At 43.8% G+C, this 20,010-nt stretch overlaps 1 protein-coding gene across 3 annotated transcripts in view; it reads right to left on the bottom strand.

The window, feature by feature from the left end:
• Positions 1–20,010, bottom strand: part of PPP2R5B (protein phosphatase 2 regulatory subunit B'beta) — a 95,619-nt gene that overhangs the window by 28,649 nt on the left and 46,960 nt on the right. For all 3 annotated transcript variants that reach the window (XM_029611953.1, XM_029611954.1, XM_029611955.1), the window contains exons 7-11: positions 9,401–9,460; positions 8,829–8,937; positions 8,470–8,523; positions 4,211–4,261; positions 3,537–3,656 (exon numbers count right to left, since the gene is read on the bottom strand). In XM_029611953.1, coding sequence (XP_029467813.1) covers positions 3,537–3,656; positions 4,211–4,261; positions 8,470–8,523; positions 8,829–8,937; positions 9,401–9,460 — 394 coding nt within the window. The remainder of the gene's footprint in view (positions 1–3,536; positions 3,657–4,210; positions 4,262–8,469; positions 8,524–8,828; positions 8,938–9,400; positions 9,461–20,010) is intronic.

Here is a 20,010-nt window from a genome sequence, read left to right as displayed (position 1 = left end):
AGCTGCAAAGCATGAAGTACCAACTTTTCCCTGAGGCCTTACTGTCACAAGAAGGTACTGCAAGCCGTGAAAAAGGGGCAGACAACGGTGACGGCATGGCATCAACACAGGTTGGCCAATATAGGTGAACGTGTTTCTCTGTGTTGATTTCTGCATGCAGACAATGCAGGAATTTGTGTACTTTCTGGACTTGAAATGTTTAACCTCTGTTTAATATGCACATTGTTATACTTTTTCCACAAATGTTAAGAGAGTTACAATTTAAATTTTGTAAACCGTTATGATGGCTTTACCGAATGACGGTATATAAAACTCAACAAATAAATAAATAAATAAAGACTATCGTGCCTGCTGGGTTTTTTCCCCTTTGTTCTGCACCCCTTTCTTTAGCTAAACCATTAAAAAAAAAAAAGAAAATCTCTTACAAGCACCACTTAGAGGCAGGAGGCAACACTGAATGGAACAACTTTGATTTTTAGGTGGAGCTTCTACACCTCTGTTAAAGAGTCTCGACCAATTCTTGTGCATATCACATATTTGCCAGCATGCTTTTCAAACCCAAGCTGTGTGCGAGAATTCAATATCTGCACAACACATTTTTTTTTTTTTTTTTTAATTTTCACTTGCTTTTACAATATTGCACTGAATGTGCAGGGGTCAACATGGCCAGGGCAAAAATATATAGTGCTCTAGTAGGGGTCAGGATAGGTCCCCAACCTGGACTTGCTTCTAAATTAGAAGTTCTAATACATCTTGAATGGCACAGCTCTGCACACTGAACATAACCTTGATTTTATACTTTTCTATCAATCCTTTTTTTACTTTTTATATACATTGTTAATTTTGTAAACTTGTATGCAGACATTGCAGGAATTTGTATACTATCATGCAGACTAAAAACTAATTTTCACAACGTTTGCATTTTGGGCTAAGTTAGGGTGAAATTGGGTGACTAATTGGGCTGAAAGAATTTTTGGCATCTGGCAACACTACCCTACACAGAAACTACATGATAACCTACAGAATACCTCACCATGTTCACGCATGCAAAACACACCAAATTCAGAACAAAGAGGCCATAAAGTATAAATAGAAACATGTAGACAAAAACTGAACTGGAAACAGCAACAAGCCAAACTCTATGCAGTGCAACACTGGAAAAACAGAATCACCATGCCTCATAAAACATCAATCATCAAGAAACATAAAACAATCAAAACAGAAAAACTTTTCTAATAAAAAATATTTCAAAACTGCTAATGAACAGAATTAGAGGAAGGATGAGATAAATAAAATCTCAAAACAACACATACAATAAACAACCACCAATAATAAAGATTAAAATATCCCCTGCTCTCTTGGGAACTTTTGATTTCCAGTCGCCCAGAAATTGTCGTTCATTGGTGAAGGGAAGGGGGTAGGGCACAACATTTCTCTCTTACATACACACACACGCATACACCTGCAAACATGCATGATTTCACATATGCTTTCACACACACACACGCTTTAACAGAATGCTTTCACACACACACACAAACCTTTGTACATATACTGTCACATACACATCGCACAAACACACTCAAGCTCTCTTTCCCTCCCTCCTCCCGAAATGCATAAGTGGCAGTAATAGTAGCAGCCTTCTTGGCAGGCCCACAATACTGACACCTCCTCTCTCTCTCTCTCTTCTGTTTGCAGCCCAGGCTTCTCCTGCATCCATAACAGGAAAAAAAGCAAGAGGCTTTAAGCAAGCAGACCAAAATGGGATTCTTCTTTGGCTCTGCCAAAGAATCCGTCCCAGGCACTCCCAGCATCTTCATTGTCTGGGAAATCAGGGCTGGCAATTCATCTCTCAGAAAGAAGCATAAAATGGTTCGATACGGCTCCAAACCAGGAGGAATTTCACCATCTTCCAAGGAATCGTGATCTGCCTAGTCATCCGTGCCACCCGAGTCCCCATCGGAGATACCAGTGTTGAACCGAGGCGCGCCACAATGCTTAACTGTAGGAGTGGAAGAGGGAGGGGCCACCGGCTGAGGGTCCGACCTGACCGGAGTGGGCAAAGGGGAGGACTGCACCTGAACAAAGTTCTGTGCACAAAAGTTGCACCTAGCATGGCATGCACAACACATGCACAGAGCCAATGCACTGAGTGTGCGCGAGAATGGCGTGGCGGCCTACCACGCAGTGTGCCGAGAAAAGCCTATCCCAGGGCCTAGCCCACCTGGGCTGTTCAACCGCCAGGCTGCCTGGTTTCCCAACCCCAACGGGAGTAGGAATGACGTCGGGACAGTGTGCAGAGCCCGGAGACTGAAGGAATGTCTAAAACACCCTGTCTCTGTAGGTAAAAGTTCTTTTTTTTTTTTTTTTTTTTAACTTACCAGAGCTTAGCACTTACTGGCTAAGTACAGAGAAGGTTTCCGGCTGCAGTGGAAGAGGGCATCTGCTGTCACCACCGCACTCGGCCTTCTGCACCCACTGCCTTTCAGCTGTACAAGCAGTACAGTCCACGTGCTGGGAACCAGCTACTGGACCAAGACACACCTCTGAGGGAACATGGAAATCACCTCAGGAATTCTCAACTGGGGGAGGGACCTTTAGGAATCACCGCAGGAGAGGGGAGTTTTCGTTTCTCATGTGAAATTCTCCTTTCAGTATTCACAGCAATCCCTATAGTGAGGTGCATGTTCACCATCTGCTGGAGACGGAGAATACAGGCAGGCTGGGGACATTGCAGGAATATATATACTGTGATGTCAGCTTGCTCCGTCTCCATCTGCTGGCAGGGGAACATAATCCACTGGTCGAGTCCATCTGTCTACAGGCTAGAAAAACTGGCTTTTTCCTAGAGCTGCACCATGGTAACTGCCAGTGATGATATCATGGAAAAAGGTGTCTGTCTGCATCTGCTAATAGGGGAACTGAACTGTTGTAGTAGGATAAGAAAGGGTCATGATATGTGGTTCAGAGGGGACAGACGTAGGAGTAATGTTGTCAAGAAATATTTCTTCATGGAAAGGGTGGAGAATGCATGGAATGGCTTCCCTGGGAGATGATGGAGATAAAAAAATAATAAAAGTATTAAGGAAAACCTCAAACAGACAGAGGATCTTCACTAGTGAGAGGTGAAGCCTGGAGACAGATACAGAGGATCCACAGTAGTGGGGGAAGAAGGGGTAAAGCCTGGAATAAGCACAGAGAATCCTCAGTGGTGGGAGGTGAGGGGGTAAAGCATAGAGGATCCTCAGCAGTGGGGAAGGGAGGGATAAAGCCTGGGATGACACAGAAGATTCTTAGTGGTGGGAGGATGATAGCTACCACACAAAGCATTCTCATTAGAAGCAGAATGAGAGGTAAACTGCAGATCAAGCAAGATCTGTAGTACTGCAATAGGAAGGGAGACTGGAGCAAAGACCAGATGGGTCTGGAGTTCTTTGTTTACTGTCATATTCTACATTTCTCTGTTACTTGTTTACTCTAAAAATGAACTTATCACAGATCCGCAGACTCCCCACTATCCACCACAGAATGCACACCTGAAAGTGAGGGCTGGAGACACAGTTTGCGATTTGCTTGAACAGAGGTTCCTGAATCTTTACAAACTGAGAGGGCTCAATGACATCCAGAATCTCTTCAATCTCTCCTAGAAACATCACCTGTAGGGGGATAAGAAAATCAGGAGGAGGAAGAGGAGGCAATTAATTAAATACTGTGTATAGAGGTCATGGCATCCTTCAGAGCCTACAAAATGGAACATTCCCTACAAAAGGGTAAAGGCAAGAAACACTGGGCACCATCCCTGCACTGATTCCATGGATTCTAGGGTTGCTACTTCACAAGGCCAACAAGAAGATGCTGATTCAAGTCTGGTTTTGTCCACTGCATGCAGGGGAGTTGTCGGGTCTATTTTTCTTAAGGGAAATCAGAAGCCCAACCCCATACATGCAACGGGACAAAAACAGCATCTTTGGATTGACCTGGGTAAAGTGATGACCTTACTACCCCCTTCCTCCTTCCTGCACCACCCAGTCACACCATGCAGTCCAGCCAATCCTAACTTCGGCAAGAAGGCAATGCTACAACCAATTGGAATGCAGCTCTCAGATCAAGCAGCCTTCTGATTGGGTTACCCTCAGTATATGGCATCATTAGATTTGCTGAACTTCTACTTTAAGACACACAGATGGGCGACAGCAAGGGAGTTTGGTACCTCTTTCTGAGTGCACGTCTTGGGCCAGTACTTCAGCAGTCCTCGAATAACCTAATCTCCAAAGAAAAAAAAAAATCACAGAAATGAAAAACAACACACGGTCCTGGTATAAAATCCATTTTTTTCAATTCCAAAAATGTTGACAAAAGACAAAGAAAAACAAAACCACAGCTCAGAAACCCCTTCATGAAATAAAACAAAGGAGGAAGGGAAAACCATGCTGAGGCAAGGATTCTCTGGCACTTTTCAACTCTGACCTTATCGGAAATCACATTTGTTTCCAAACAATGTCAGCGCCAGATTCATGCTCTGCCTTTGGACCTGATCAGTAAATTTTCATGAACGGTTAGCTTGCTTCTGCCCAAACAGAAAGTGGGATGGACTGAACCAGCTCTAGGCACTTTTTCTGAGTTGAAAAGCGCTATAACGGAATAAACAATGACATCTTCGCAGCTCAAACTGCTGCAGGCAAAACAAGCTGCAATGTCAGCACAAACGTGAGAGGATGGTGCTTTATTTATTTTGAAGTTTCAAGAAATGGCTTTCCAAATTTTCATGTTAATAAATCAGCTCTGGGCATCTGAGTCCTCTTTCACCACTAGGAAAGGAAAACATTTCCCCAACCCCCCCCCCCCCCCCCCCCCCAACCAGAAAGCCATTTTGGAGAACAAAAGCCTTTTTTTTTTTAATGCATTTATTTATTGGTTCCTAAATTAAATGCAGGAAAGAGTTTTACAAAGCACTGCCAAGGGCACTAAATTATTTTTACATGGCAGAGCGATCTTCAAATACCTGAAAAGTATTAATAGCGGACAAGAAGCAAACCTTTTTCAATGAAAATACATTTCTCGAACAAGGGCGCTCAAATTCGGGAAATATTTTTTGCATGGAAAGAATAAGGGATGTGTGCATTGCCCTCCCAAAGAGGGTGGTGGAGGCCAAAATGGTAATGGATTTCAAGATAAGCTAAGCACAAAGGATCCTTAGCTGCAAAAAAGTGAGGCACCGAATGGAAGAATTAATTAGCAGCTAGGGAGTGTCCGACAGGTTGCAAGCAGAGTAATAAATGGGGCAGCCCGGACACCCGTGGTTCTTCTCCCACCCTCGTATACCAAAAATTACACATACAAGGAAAACACTATAACTTTGGAAGAAATGGCCACAGCTGTTTGTTAAGAGGACCCTAACAGGAGAGTCTAATTTAGGCGCCGAATCCTGTTATCTCTGCCTGCTCTCAACAACCAGGCAGGTGCCAATAATCCAATTCTCCTCCACTCAAGTGGAAACCAAGAGGTCTTGCTCCTGCGAGCCCCAACAAGGGTCCCGGGCAGGCCACCATGCAGCAGCCCCACCAGAGCCCCTCCCAGACATATCCAGCTGTCGACCGTCAAGGCACAATCCCCAGGCCTGACATTCGCTGTCTTGGCCAACCGCTGTGAGGTGTGGCCCAAGCCCCCTCTCTTCTTTACCAGCACCTCCCTGATCCCTTTATTTCCTCACATTGTTTTCTAATAGCCCCTCCTGGACTCAGTCGCCATCGCCACAACAGAACAACAAATGAACAATTAACATTCTAAAGCTCTATTCTGGCTAATGAAGGGTGGGCTGGATGGGAATCGTGCTGCACTGGGCCGAGGAGGAAGAGGCTGAACAACCAGAGCCAGTGGGTCCAATCATGTGGTCCAGCACTGGGAAGCATTGATGATGATGATGTCACCACGCCCAATGCTGGACCAATCAGGAGGAGTGGCATCACTAATCTGCAACGGTCACGCTGCAATCGACATCCCCTCCCCCCCGCCAGAGCACTCAACCCCGCCTGATGCAGGCTCCATCATGGGGACGGACCCACCGTGCCCAGGTAAATGCGCCACGACGGGGTGAGGGTGGCTGCCCTCATGGGTCTGTCAGGTGGCCGGTTATTTGTGCAACCGCACATCCCTGCTTGGGGAGGGGCACCCATTTACTAGAAGTCCTAGCAGAAATGCAGGCCCTCACTCATATAGCCAGGGCTGTCATGCATCCTGCTCCTCATGACGACCAGGCTGGTGCAGCACCATCCAGAAAGGTCAAGAGCAGCTGGCAGGCCAGACATTCAGGTAATAGCCACACTGGTACCGGGGGCTGTTTGGATTATTTGCAGGTCCTTGTGCTTGGATATGGGAGGAGAAGGATGCTAAGGGGGTACCAAAAAGAAGATCTTGTCTGCTCAGCTACCCAGGAAAATGGAGTACAATGGAGGAAAAGGACAACAATTTTCCTAGATATACAATGATATCCTACAGGTGGTCACGCTCTCTAGCTAGCAGCGAGGGCAGGAAGAATTGGGAAGAGCGGATGGCTCAGTTGTTCTTTTTCTGCTATGAAGCCTATAATTAAAAAAAAAAAGAAAAAAGAAAATGCTGAGCACCTATTTTTTGCCAAACTTAGGGGCATACGTTTTCAGCTGAAAATTCACCTAAATTTAGGGCCCTAAAAAAAACAACTTAGGGACCAAAATGTAGGTTCCTAAGTTAGATGTCTAGTGCTGAAAAATAGGGCGAGGCAGCGAACTTTGCTTCCCACCCGAGCTCTGCCCCCTCAAAGCCACCCGCTGTTTAGGTTCCTAAATTTAGAAGTCTAGTGAAACTAGGGGAGCCACATTCAACCACTGGCTGGCTTGCAAAGTTGGCCAAATAAACGACAAATGTTCTGCCAATTACCGCTGCTATTGACCAGTGACAATTCCCACACAATGCTCCAAGCGCTTGCATGGACAACCCTGGGCTACTGCACTCCACTTACATTGGGGCTCTGGCAAACATGCTAAGGGCGCTGAAAATTGCACAAAACTCCACTGCACATATTCTGACAAATCCTAGCATCAGGGAAACACATCACACCTACATTAGTCACTCCATTGGTTCCCAGTCCTAAGGTGGGTCAAATATAACACTGCGGCGATAATTCATAACTAGTTATTGAACAAAAACGCTTCACCATGGATTTGTGAAATTCCCATGCTCCAAAATTGGCACATCATGATTTTCTTGGAAGTCCCTTCCACACAGTTGGCTCATTTAACAGAAAATCGTGAGAAAGTATTTTCGATGGCTGGCCCTATCCTCTAGAATATTCTCTTGGAAACCTTAACGCTTACAAGCCTGCAGAAAATCTTTTTGTAAAAGGCATTCCTGTTTAGACAGCATTTCAAGTGGATGAATAATACTCTCCGACTTTTCTATCTGCTATTCTCCATCTATTGGGGATACACATTACTCTAGGCATATGCGGTTCATTTTATTTGTGCTGTTTTATGTCTGTTGGCTTGAGGAGTTATTGTGTGTGTTTTGGTTATTCCCCACACTGAATGAAGGATAAGGTTTGTTATAAATTTTTTAATAAATAACTTGCTTGAGATATTTGGCAGCACCACTGAATATACCCAACTAACTTGAAGATAGCAGAATAAATGTATCTGGCTAACATGACGACTCCTCTATGACACGATCAAATAAGGTATGCAGCTAATCTTGAATATTGGAGTTAGTTGGATAATTAATCTGGCTAACATAACTCTGCCCCAAAGCGCCTCTACATTATCCGGCTAAATTTTAGCTCTATAAAATGGTGGAAATATTCAAAACTCCTCATTTAGCTGCATAATTCACAAGTTATCTAGCTAAATACCATCAAATACGGACTCCTAGGATCTGAAATGTAAGCACTCAGCCCTAGTAAATTTTCAAGAGAGCCAATTCAGCAGCCTAACACCCAAAGTTAGACTCCTAAACCCTTTGAAAAATGAACTCTATGTTATTATGATTATTAAATTTGCAACTATGAAAATTAAGCTGCAATTTCCCCAAAGACCAGCCAGGTCAGTGCAGCAAATTATTATTACCTAGAAACTGGCTATTCAGATGGTAGACCTGCTGGTGCTGGCGACTGTTTGAATCATTGTAGAGCTTTTGTGGTTGAATATGGCAGGGGAAGGGTGCTGGGAGTTATCTAAATAGGGGAATATTGTATGCTTATCTACTCAAGAAGGTGGAGGTACAGACAAGGAAGATAACCAAAAACTGTCCTGGCTATGGATTTGAGATATCCTACAGGTGGTCAACACTCAAAACTCATATCTGGTATATATCTTTGGTAGTGTGGATAGTAATAAGTGGGCAGACTGGATCAGCCAATTGGTCTTTCCCTGCTGTCACTTAGTATCTTTTTTTAAGGAGGGGGTGGGGGAACGACTTGTTATATTTGGGCATTGTACTCACATGTTCCGTCAGCGTAGCATCTTTCTCCAGAAACTGTACAACGCAGTAAGCCAGCTAGGGAAGAGAGAAGGAAACAGATGGACAGAGAGAGAGAGAGAGAAAAAGAGAAGGAAAGGGATATAGCAAGAGAGAAAAGGGACAGATAGAGAAAAACAGAGGGAGAAAAAGGAAGAGACGGAAGACAATACAGAGATATTGAGAATGGGAGAAAGAGTGAGAAAAATGGAGGAGACGCAGAGAGACAGAAAGAATGGGCGAGAAAGAAATAAAAGAGAAAAAGGTTAAAAATCACACGCGCATGGAGGAAAAGCAATGAAGTGTTAAACCGAGCCGCTTTATACTGGGAGGAAGCTCTTTACCTGGGCGTGGAACACGGAGAGGGACCTGACGGAGTGCAGAGGGATCAGCACCCGCACCAAGAACTGCTTGTGCTCGGCCTTCAGGGGCAGCGCAAAGCCGTTAATAATGCTGGCAAACGAGAGAGAGAGAGAACAGAGACAGGCACAGGACACAGCCAGACGTTAATGCATTATTAACTGGGGAGGGGGGGGGGGGGGGGGGACGCACACACAAACACCTCTCTGTCCAGCCAGATGCCAGGGATTTTATACTTTCCTAAAAACCTTCACACCAGCAGACCGGCGTTATGTTTAAGATTCATGAGGTGGAGCAGTTTAAGTCATTTCGGTTTTTTGCTTGGGGGCTGAATAAAGCCCTGAACCTGAACAGGTGAGAATTCGTACGCTCTCTCTTACAAGTAAAAAAAAAAATATATATATATATAAATAATAATAATAATAATCATCAGGGCAGCCTGAGCAGCTGAAACTGCTCTGCACTGGCACTCTTAAATAATGTCCTGCTAACTGTGGGCGGTTGGATTATCCCTGGCTTCTCACCAGACGAGGGTCCCCAGTGAGCATGGACTCACCTGCCCAGAATTTCCAGCAGCTCAGCTACTCCATTGAAGTGTTCCATCTCATATACAAACCTGGGAAAGAGAAGGAGAGGAAACCAATGGTTACTGATGCTCTCGGACCCACCCATGCGACATGTGACCCTGGCACCCCTCTATATTAGATATGGCATCCTCATACTCCCTCATCCCCCCCGAGTTTCACCAATCAAACACTACTGCAGACCAGAGGTGCATGGAGAAGCCATGCTGGGTCCATCGAGCCCAGCATCCTCTTTCCCCACAGTGCCTGGAAGCATGTGGCAAATCCCAACATGAAAGTCTATTTCATGTTGCTCCCCCCCAAGACTTCAGAGTTGAAGAAGCCAATGGTGGTAATTTTCCAAAGGATTCACGCATGTAAATGTAGCATATATCATAGCAACTTTCAAAAGCCCACTTACACGCGTAAAGTGCATTCACACGCATAAAACCCAGTATTAAAGCGCACAAGTTCTTTGGAAAATTACCACCTAGGTCTATCTGGCCAGCACTCGATAGGTTTTCTTGGAAAGAAAAGACTATAAGTAGTTTTAAATAAAACTTCTCCAAATTTTTTTTTTTTTAAACTCAGTCATGTTATCAGCCTTAGCCACATTTTCTGGCAACAAGTTCCATAGCTTAATTATGCGTAAACTGACAAAACACTTTTATAAATTTGTTTTAAATCTGCTACTTGTTAATTTCAAGGAATGTCCCCTTGTCCTGGAAATATTTGATAGTGTAAATAACCACTCCCTGTTTATCTGTTCCACATCACACAATTTTATACAACTCAATCATACCCCCTCTAAGTCATCTCTTCTCCAAGTTGATTTGCCCTAATCTGTTTAGCTTTTCTTCATAAGGGAGCTGTTCCATCACCTTAAAATCGCTTCACACTTTACTTCTTTTTCCAGATCATTAATGAATGTGTTAGACTACACTGGTGCCCATACAGATCCCTGGAACACTCCACTATTCACATCTCTCCATTGGGAAAACTCACCATTTAGATCTACGTTCTGTTTCCTATCTTATAACCAGTTACCAACCTAGAACAGGACAATGCCTCTTATCCCATGACTCTGTAATGTCCTGAGGAGACTCATTTGACTTGAACAAATGCCTTCTGAAAATCCAGATACAATGCACATTTACAGGCTCAGTTTTATCCCTATATTTACTTACCGCTTCATAATATTCTAAGAGATTGGTAAGGCATGATTTCCCTTTGCTAAAACCATGTTGAGCTTTCCCATTGAATCATGCCTAGCCATATGCCCATATGCCATATGCCAAGCAGCCATTTTAAAAACCTGCATTACATTGGCCACTGTCCATTCTTTAGGTATAGGGGCAGATTTTAAATGGTATGTTAAAGATGAATAGGCGAAGATCTACAATTTCACATTTGAGTACTTTCAGAACTCTGGAGTGAATACCATCAGGTCCTAGTGATTTGTTGCTATTTAGCCTGTTAATTTGCTTTAATAGATTCTCTAGTTAAACAGTGATTTTGCTTCAGTTCCTCTGTCTCTCACCTTCAAAGAATAGTTTCTTTGTGGGTATTTATTTATTTATAGCTTTTTTTATACCAGTATTAGTAGTTACATCATACCGGTTTACATCATAACTGCAGGTTGAAATTACATTAAACAGGTGCAGGGTATGGGACTAGAAGGAAAAAGAGCGATAGCAAGGAGCTAGCAAACAAGTGCAAAACAAAAAGTGCATCTCCTCAACATCCTTTTCAGTAAAGACCAAAGTAAAGAATTCATTTAGTTTTTCTGCAATGGCTTTGTCTTCTGAGCACCTCATTACCCCTGGTCATATAGGGCCAGATTTTATTACATGCGCGTGGGCATATATTTGTTCGCGCAACCCGGTGCGAACAAATCTACGCCCGATTTTATAATATGTGCGCGCAGTCGCATGCATGTTATAAAATCCAGTGTGGCGCGCGCAAGGGGGTGCACAATTGTGCAACTTGTGCGCGCTGCTCCGAGCCGAGCAGCCTTCCTCCGTTGCCTCCGAGGCCGCTCCGAAATCGGAGCGGCCTCGGAGGGAACTTTCCTTCCACCCTCCTGCACCTTCCCCTTTCTAACCCACCCCCCAGCCCTAACTAAAAAAAACCCCTGACCTTTGTTGGAGAAGTTACGCCTCCCTCCGGGCAGGCGTAACTAGCGCGCACCGGCTCTCCATTCCCTGGCCCGGTGGCTGTTCCGGAGGCCTCGGTCCTGCCCCCGGAAAGTCCCCGGGCCGGCGCCCTGCCCATGGCCCCGCCCTCGGAATGCTCATTTTTTCAAGCCCCGGGACTTACACGCGTCCTGGGGCTTGCACGCGCCGCCAAGCCTATGCAAGATAGGCTTGGTGCGTGCAAGGGGAGGCAGGGGTAGGTTTTCCGGGGTTGCGCGCATATCTTACACACACAACCCTTTGAAAATCTACCCCTTAACATTCACCCAATCAATATTGGGATAACTGAAATCCTCCATTGTTTCCAAAATTATTAGCCTGTCTAATATCGGTTAGCATTTCAGTCTGTTTCATTATCATGGTAGATAAATGACAGAATACTCCTATTGTTATACTCTCCCTCATCTCAATGGAATTTCTCTCCAGAGATTCCAGAGTGCAGTTCCTGCTGAATTTTTATCCTACCTGATTGTATGCCATCCTTAACATGTAGTGCCACCTAATCACCTATTTAATCTGCTCTGTCATTTTGATGTGCAGTTAGTAAAGCTGGGTTTAAAAAAGGTTTGGATAAGTTCTTGGAGGAGAAGTCCATTAACTGCTATTAATCAAGTTGCCTTAGGGAATGGCCTCTACTATTACTGGCATCAGTAGCATGGGATCTTCTTGGTGTTTGGGTACTTGCCAGGTTCTTGTGGCCTGGTTTGGCCTCTGTTGGAAAGAAGATGCTAGGCTTGATAGACCCTTGGTCTGAGCCAGCATGGCAATTTCTTATGTTCTTATATTCTTATCATATATTTTGTAACATGATATCACTTTGTCCCATTGGTTATTCTCCTTCAACTAGGGTCTCTGAGATGCCTGTTAGGTCTATATCTTCATTAAGTGCCATACATTCTAACTCTCCAATCTTATTTTTTTTAGACTTTTAGTATTTGCATACAGAAAAGTAGATCTATTTTTTAATCCCTAATCACAGCCTGCTTGTTGTTAGTAATTGATTCAGGTAGTTTTGAAGCATTTATATTCCTGTGTTCTCCATTTAAATCCACCTGAGCTGCCTCAGTTTTTATTACCTCCTTTCTATCGGGCAAGTCTAACTTTTTTGTTTTAAGAGTATCCTTTGAAGGTAGTAACTCAGGAGCACATGGCTTGGATTAAGGTATGGAGCTTTCCCCCAGGAGCTAGTCTATAAACTATTCTCTCATTTTTAAATATATATATATATTTTAATTTAAAAAGTACTTGTATCCAATGCCCTCATTTTGGGGTGGGTTGCTTAAAACACACATAAGAATCATTATAAAAACAAAAATCATCATAAAAACTAAACAAACCAACATCACCTTTTTAACACCAGCAGCCAGGTTCCACCTTGGTTAAGGTGAAGCCCTCCCCCATCAGAATAGGTTCCCCTTCCCCAAAAAGTTCCCCAGTTCCTAATTAATCTAAATCTCTCTTCCCTGTACTATCATTTCATCCATACATTGAGATTCTGGAGCTCAGCCTGCCTCTGGGGTCCTATGCGTGGAAATTCAGAACATCCAGGATACCTAAAATTCTAAATTTAGCCTCCACAACCTCCCTCCTGCTACCTGCTATATACACCACCAGCTCCTCCCCAGCACTCTCCAAAATTCTTAGGTAATTTGTGAAATCCACTACATTTGCACCAGACAGGCCAATTACCAAGTGATTCTCACACCCACCAGCTGTCCATATTTCTTTATTTTTTAGCCTTCATTTTTTATTAAAGGTGAAAACAGAAATAAAGATATATTATTCAAACCATCTCAAAACAATGTACAACATAACTGAAGATCGTATACAACAGAAGATACAGAGCCATCTTAAGTTCAGCTCACCAAAATTTTCATTTTACTTTCATTTAGTTGCTCCCCAACCCAGTATCCAACCTTCATATACCAAACATGCTCACATCACGCAACTATTACCATTCATACCAACATCAAAGCAACAGCACGTAAAGGGCCGACGATCCCATCACAATGCAAATCAGCCCACTTATCTGTAAACTTGTAATTGCCATTACAAAATTGAAGACACTCTATCCCACAAACGAAAATAAGCCCTCAATTTTAAAAGTGCCTTGAAATTAGACTGAGATATCTTTGCTCCTTAACCTTTCAATATTTGCATGCTTTAACATTGCTTGCTTCCATTCTTGAACAGATGGCACTGATTCATCCTTCCAATAATGGAGGATTCATCTTTTCGCCAATATTATAGACACAGCAAAAAATCTCTGTCCCCCAGCAGGTAGTGTAGCATTTTTATCAAGTCGATGAAAAATATAACTACTTGTCATTCCAATCTACGGAGACATCAGGCAAGTTTTCAACTATCGTCACAACTGAGTTCCAAAAAAGGTTGTAATTTATCACATGTAACACAAAGACAAGGGCAGGGCTTGCACTTCAGGCAAATGTCCAAACTCCAGAGTTGAATATGAACTCCCCTGGTAATATAAACGTTATATATTTTTAAAATTGAATTTCATGAAGACCAGCTGGCATTAGGACTCTATAAATTCCAGTAAAGGCAGCAATAAGATCACCCTCCTCCACCTGATAACCAAAATCTGTACTCCAGTGCTCTTCTAATTTTAATAAAAATCCATCCAACTCTGGATGGATTAGATGGCACAAACAAAAAAAAAGCCCTTCAACATCCAAGAATTAAAAAGAACACTATTTAAACCAGTCGGGAAATCATCATCACCCATAAAAAAAGAAATGGAGAACTGTAAAAATCTATAAATACTCTTTCTCCACCATCTCCAAGCTCTCCAAAAGGATAGAATCCAGAAATCTGTAGAGAATGCAGCACTGCCCTGGGCTTATGCAAAAGATTAATAACTCTATATGGCCAAAACCATTCCTGTAGTAAGCCTTCACAGTCAAATTACTATGCAAGGACACCCATTCTTGTATATATATATATATATATATATATATATATATATATATATATATATATATATATAAAATCGCATAAGACAAGCTATGTTATAAAGATGCAAATCAGGCACAGCCATGTCTCCCATTTTATTTTTGACACAGTTAAGCTATCCAGTTTTAAGCATCACGCTTGCCACTCCAAATAAAAGAAATAAGCAAAGATCTAAAGCAATGTATGTCTTTGTTCTTTATCTAAATAGGTAACATTAGCATATAATACAAACTTTTTGGAAGGATAACCATTTTTATAATTGTACATCTTCCCATCAAATTCAAGGGATATGTTACCCATTTATTAAGAAGTGCTTTGATTTTATGTAGGTTCTTTGAAATATTATATTTGTAAAGATCCTGAACAGTACGAGCAAGCCAGATGCCCAAGAAACAGAGCTTTTCCATGGACTATTTAAGGGGGAATGTTTCTGTCCATCTATCTGGTAATGTGGTATCTAAAAGAAATACCTCAGATTTATTGTAATTAATTTTTAGTCCCGAGAAGGACCCAAATAACTGTATGGTATTAATGATTTCAAATAAACTAGTTCTTGGGTTACATATATATCATCTGCAAAAAGACTAAGTTTAATCCTGTTTTATTTTAATAGTAACTCTTTGAAAAATATTGAAACTTCTCTATTTAATAGCTAGGGGTTCCAACACTAAAACATATAACAAAGGGGACAGTGGGCATCCCTGTCTTGTCTCCTTGCCCAAGGCAAAAATACTGGAAATGGAATTATTTAACCAAGATCTGGGCACAAGGGTATATATATATATATAAGAGTTGTACCCAATGTAAAGAATTATTCCTAAAATTATACTTTTCAATATCCACCACATAAAAGACCACTCTACGAGGTTGAAGGCTTTTTTTGCATCCAGACTTACAAGAACATTTATATTATTTTGGTTGTTAATATCTGAATAGATAACCATTAAGATCTTTAAAAGATTAGCAGAAGAATGTCTTCCAGTAATAAAACCAGTTTGATCTGATACTATGGTGAAATTTATACTTACCAGATAATTTCCTTTCCTTTAGTCTTAGCAAACCAGTCCACACCTGTGGGATTCTCCTGCTTGCCAGTAGGTGGAGGTAGAAAACTTTTTCCACGCTTTTTTTTTTTTGTTTGTTTATGTCATTCACGTTATATATCCTGGGATAGCTGGGAGGTCCCTCAGTAGCCTCTTGCCCTAGCCTATTAGGTTGATGTTCTGTATTTTTCTAACTCCCACATTTTTTTTGGGGGGGGGGGGGGGGACTTGGACTGGTCTTCTAGGACTAAAGGAAAGGAAATTATCTAGCATATATAAATTTCACCTTCCTTTTCGTCCTGCAGACCACTCCACACTGCGGGACGTACCCAAGCAGTAACTAATTTGAGTGAGTTGAGGCCTTAGAGGTCCCCAACATTATTTTGCTAAACGTCAGATCCTCTTCTACCTGCAGGTCCAGCCTGTAATGGTTTGTGAAAGTACCCCAGAAGGACCATGTGGCCACACTACAAAAATCCTGAGGCATTGCCACACTACTCTCCACCCACAAGGTTGCTTAAGCTCTAGTAGAGTGGGCGCACAAGGCCCTTGGAGCCTGCTTACCCTTCGCAACACATGCTGCCACTATTGCTTCCTTAATCCAGTGTGCAATTAAGGGCTTAGAAGCTGCCTGGCTCCTTCTTTGTCCCTCTAACAGGACAAACAATCTGTTTCCTGAATTCATTGGTGATCTTTAAGTAATGTAGCAGAATCATTCAGATGTCTAGAGGGTGAAGGCTGCTCCCTGTCTGTCTCCCCTCTGTCCTCATCAGAGCTGGTAAAACAATAACCTGATAACCTGATTTGTGTGAAATTCTGACACCATAACTATTCTGTCCTTGTGAATCAACAGGTAGGGCTCCCTATAGGACAAAGCCTGGATCTCCGAGAACCTCCGGGCTGAGCATATTGCCACTAGAAAGACTGCCTTTGAAGTGAGGTCCTTTAATGTCGCCCCTGCAAGTGGTTCAAAGGGTGCCCTGGACAAGACCCTAAGGACCACATTAAGGTCCCACGTGGGCATCACCTGGTGCTTCGGAGACAGCATGCATTTCCCTGCCCTCAAGAAACATGCTATATCAGAGTGAGCCCCTAGGGAGCTTCCTTGCACCTGCTCCCTAAAACAGGCTAATGCTGCCACCTGCACTTTGAGAGAGTTCAGAGCCCTCCTTTTCTCTAGGCCATCCTGCAGGAACTGCAAGATTTTCCTTTGTTTTCGCTGTTTCTGGGGAGACATTCCTTCCCTTGCACCACTCTTCGAAAATCTTTCAGACCCTACCATACACCCGGAAGGTAGAGTGTTTCCTAGATCTTACCAAGGTGGCTACGATTGCCCTTGAATATCCTTTTTTCTCTAACCTGTCCCTTTCAAGAGCCAGGCTGTAAGATAATAATGATCTGATTTTCTCCATTTGACCGGGCCCTGCCTGAGCAGGCTCCCAAGCCTTCCCTGCTCTGCCTCACTAGGTCCACATACCATGACTTTCTGGGCCAGTCTGGGGCCACCAGAATGATCCAGCCCCTGTGACCTGCTGCTTCCCTCAGCACTCTCGCTGTTAAGGGCCATAGCGGAAATACATAGAGCAGCTGGTCCACTGGCCACGGTTGGATTAGGGCACCTACTCCTTTTGAACCCTGTTCCTGGTGCCTGCTGAAAAGTGTTTCAGCCTTGACATTCCTTCCTATTGCCATCAAGTCCCATTCTGGCCTTCCCCACCTCCCTACCACTCTTGAAAATGCTTCTTCCACTAATTCCCATTCTCCCTGGTCTAGCGCATGCCTGCTAAGGTGGTCTGTCTGTGTGTCCTCCTGCCCTGCTATGTAACTGGCTGTTAACCCTGCCAGATTCCTTTCTGCCCATCTCATTAGCTGTTCCGCGTGTCCTTCCTTGCCTGTTTATATAGGACACTCCTGTCGGAAAGGACTCTTACTGGCTTCGCTCTGACCCTGGGGCTTAGGTGTTTGAGCGCCACCTTACTGCTCTCAGCACCAGCAGGTTCATTGAGGCCTCCTTTTCCATGGCTGACCATCTGCACTGCACCACGGGATCTTCATAATGCACCCCCCACCCCACCCCAGCTTAACCTGCTGGCATCTGTTGCTAACATCACCCAGTCCGGTGGAACTAGACTGACCCCTGCTTTTTACTAGCCACCAATGAAGGCTGCCTCTGGCCTTGGAGGTGAGCCTGAACCTCTCTCCATATCTTCGTGTGCTGGGGTTCCATCTTAATGTTCTCTGTAGTGGGCGCATATGAGCCTTTGCCCATGGAACTTTGTGTCTCCTTGGTCACTGCCATCGACCCCAACACCTGCTGCCGGTCTCCTGGCCACTGCAAGCTTCCTCACCTGGTAACTCAGTTTGCCTGTACTTTTCTGCAGTTAAAAACATCTTTGCCTGCTAGATATCTAACTGGGCCCCTAGATAAACTAGCCTTTGGCAAGGTTGTAAATGGCTTTTGGCCTCATTTACTACCCAACCCAACTTCTCAAGGAGCACCCTCACTCTCCTTGTGAAGCTGCTGCTCTCCTCCTCTGTCCTGGCTCTGATTAGCCAATCATCCAGATATGGGTGCACTGGAATACCTTCCTTCCTTAGTGCTACTGTCACTACTACCATCACCTTCATAAAGGTTCTTGGTGCTGTGGCTAGTCCAAATGGAAGTGCTTTGAACTGATAATGGTTCCCCACTACTGCAAACCTCAGGTATCTGCAATGCAATTCTCTGATGGGGATATGCAAATATACTTCTGCTAGGTCCAGCACAGTCAGAAATTCCCTCTTTCTGACTGACCTCAATTTTTCCATTCTGAACCCTCTCACCTTGAGGGCTCCATTCACCCTTTTTTGGGGGTACTACAAAATATAGAGAGTAACAACTTGTCCCCCTCTCTGGGACTGGAACCAGTACTATCACTTCTAATACCATCAGTTTGTCTAGAGTCATTCCAATTGCCTTGCTTTTCTCCTGCGATCTTCAGGGGGACTCCAAACAGAATTATTGTACTGTGATAGCCAACTCCAAGGAGTACCCTAGGCGGAATCCCTCCAGGACCTACCTGTCCCTGGTGACTTGGGCCCACTCCTCAAAACATAATGTTAGGAGACTGCCCACTGGAGGAGGCTCAAGGTGGGGTCCCCCCAACCATCACTTAGCCCCTTTAAATCCCCGGGAGTTCTGGGGGCTTTCTCTCTAACCCAGCCCTGTACTGACTACCCAGGACTCTCACTTACCTAAACCTTCTAAATCAGCGGTTCTCAACCGGTGTGTCACCAAGCACATGCAGGTGTGTCGCCACACTTCCCAGTCCTCCGCTGGCCCAGCTGCTCCCCCTGCCCCAGGGAGTTGTGCACTCTTCCTCCGCCCGGGCTTGAAATGCTGATAGCCCGGGTGGAACATGGCAGGAAAGCTGGAGTCAGTGGCACTTGCAGCATGGGCTCTTCTTTCTGCCCCCTGCGGCCTGGAAGAGGAAGTGGTGAGCAGCAGCCACACACATGGGAAGAAGAGACCATGCTAGGTACAAGTGCTGCAGCATCGGCCTGAAGAGGAAGAGCAGCGTGGCCCAGAGCAATGTCAGCCCCCGCGGCCAATGGGACTCCTTTCTCAAGGCTACAAGGGCTGGAAGAGTAGGCTGTTGCTACCACTAGTTGTTCGATGGGGGGGAAAGAGAGTGAGTGAGCATATGTGTTTGAGATCGTGTGTGTGTGTGTGTGTGTGACAGCATGTATGTAAGAGAATGATTAAGAAAGTGTATGTGTGTTAGTGTGTGATTGAAAACCGGTATGTTTGAAAGAGAGCATGTATTTGTGATTGAGAGCCTGTGTGTGAGAAACAGCATGTATGTAAGTGTGTGATTGAGAACCTGATGTAGACTGATGTAGACTGATGTAGCCAGATGTAGACTGGAAAATCCCATCTGCAGAAACTAAAAATAGTAGAGCGATAGTGGATGCCATGCAAGTATCTTTGTTCAAACAAATGGTGTTGGAACCCACGAGAGAAGGAGCTATACTCGACTTAGTGCTCACTAATGCAGATAATGTCTCAGATGTCCAGGTGGGCGCCCACCTCAGCAGCAGTGATCATCAAACGGTATGGTTTAATATCAATAAAAGAATAGGGAAAAGAACCACAAAGACCCGAGTTTTACAGTTCAAAAACACAGACTTTGAGGAAATGGGGAACTACCTGGAGGAAGAACTTAAAGGATGGGAGAACGAGAGAGATGTGGATCAGCAGTGGACCAATCTAAAAGGAGCAATCACCAAGGCAACTGCTCTATATGTTAGAAATGTAAAGAAAAGCAAAAGAAAACTGAAACCTATCTGGTTCTCAAAGGAGGTGGCTGATAAAATTAAAGCTAAAAGAACAGCATTCAAGAAATATAAAGG

Source organism: Rhinatrema bivittatum, chromosome 8, assembly GCF_901001135.1.
Source record: "Rhinatrema bivittatum chromosome 8, aRhiBiv1.1, whole genome shotgun sequence".
NCBI lineage: Eukaryota > Metazoa > Chordata > Amphibia > Gymnophiona > Rhinatrematidae > Rhinatrema > Rhinatrema bivittatum.
This window is presented reverse-complemented; position numbering and strand designations above follow the sequence as displayed.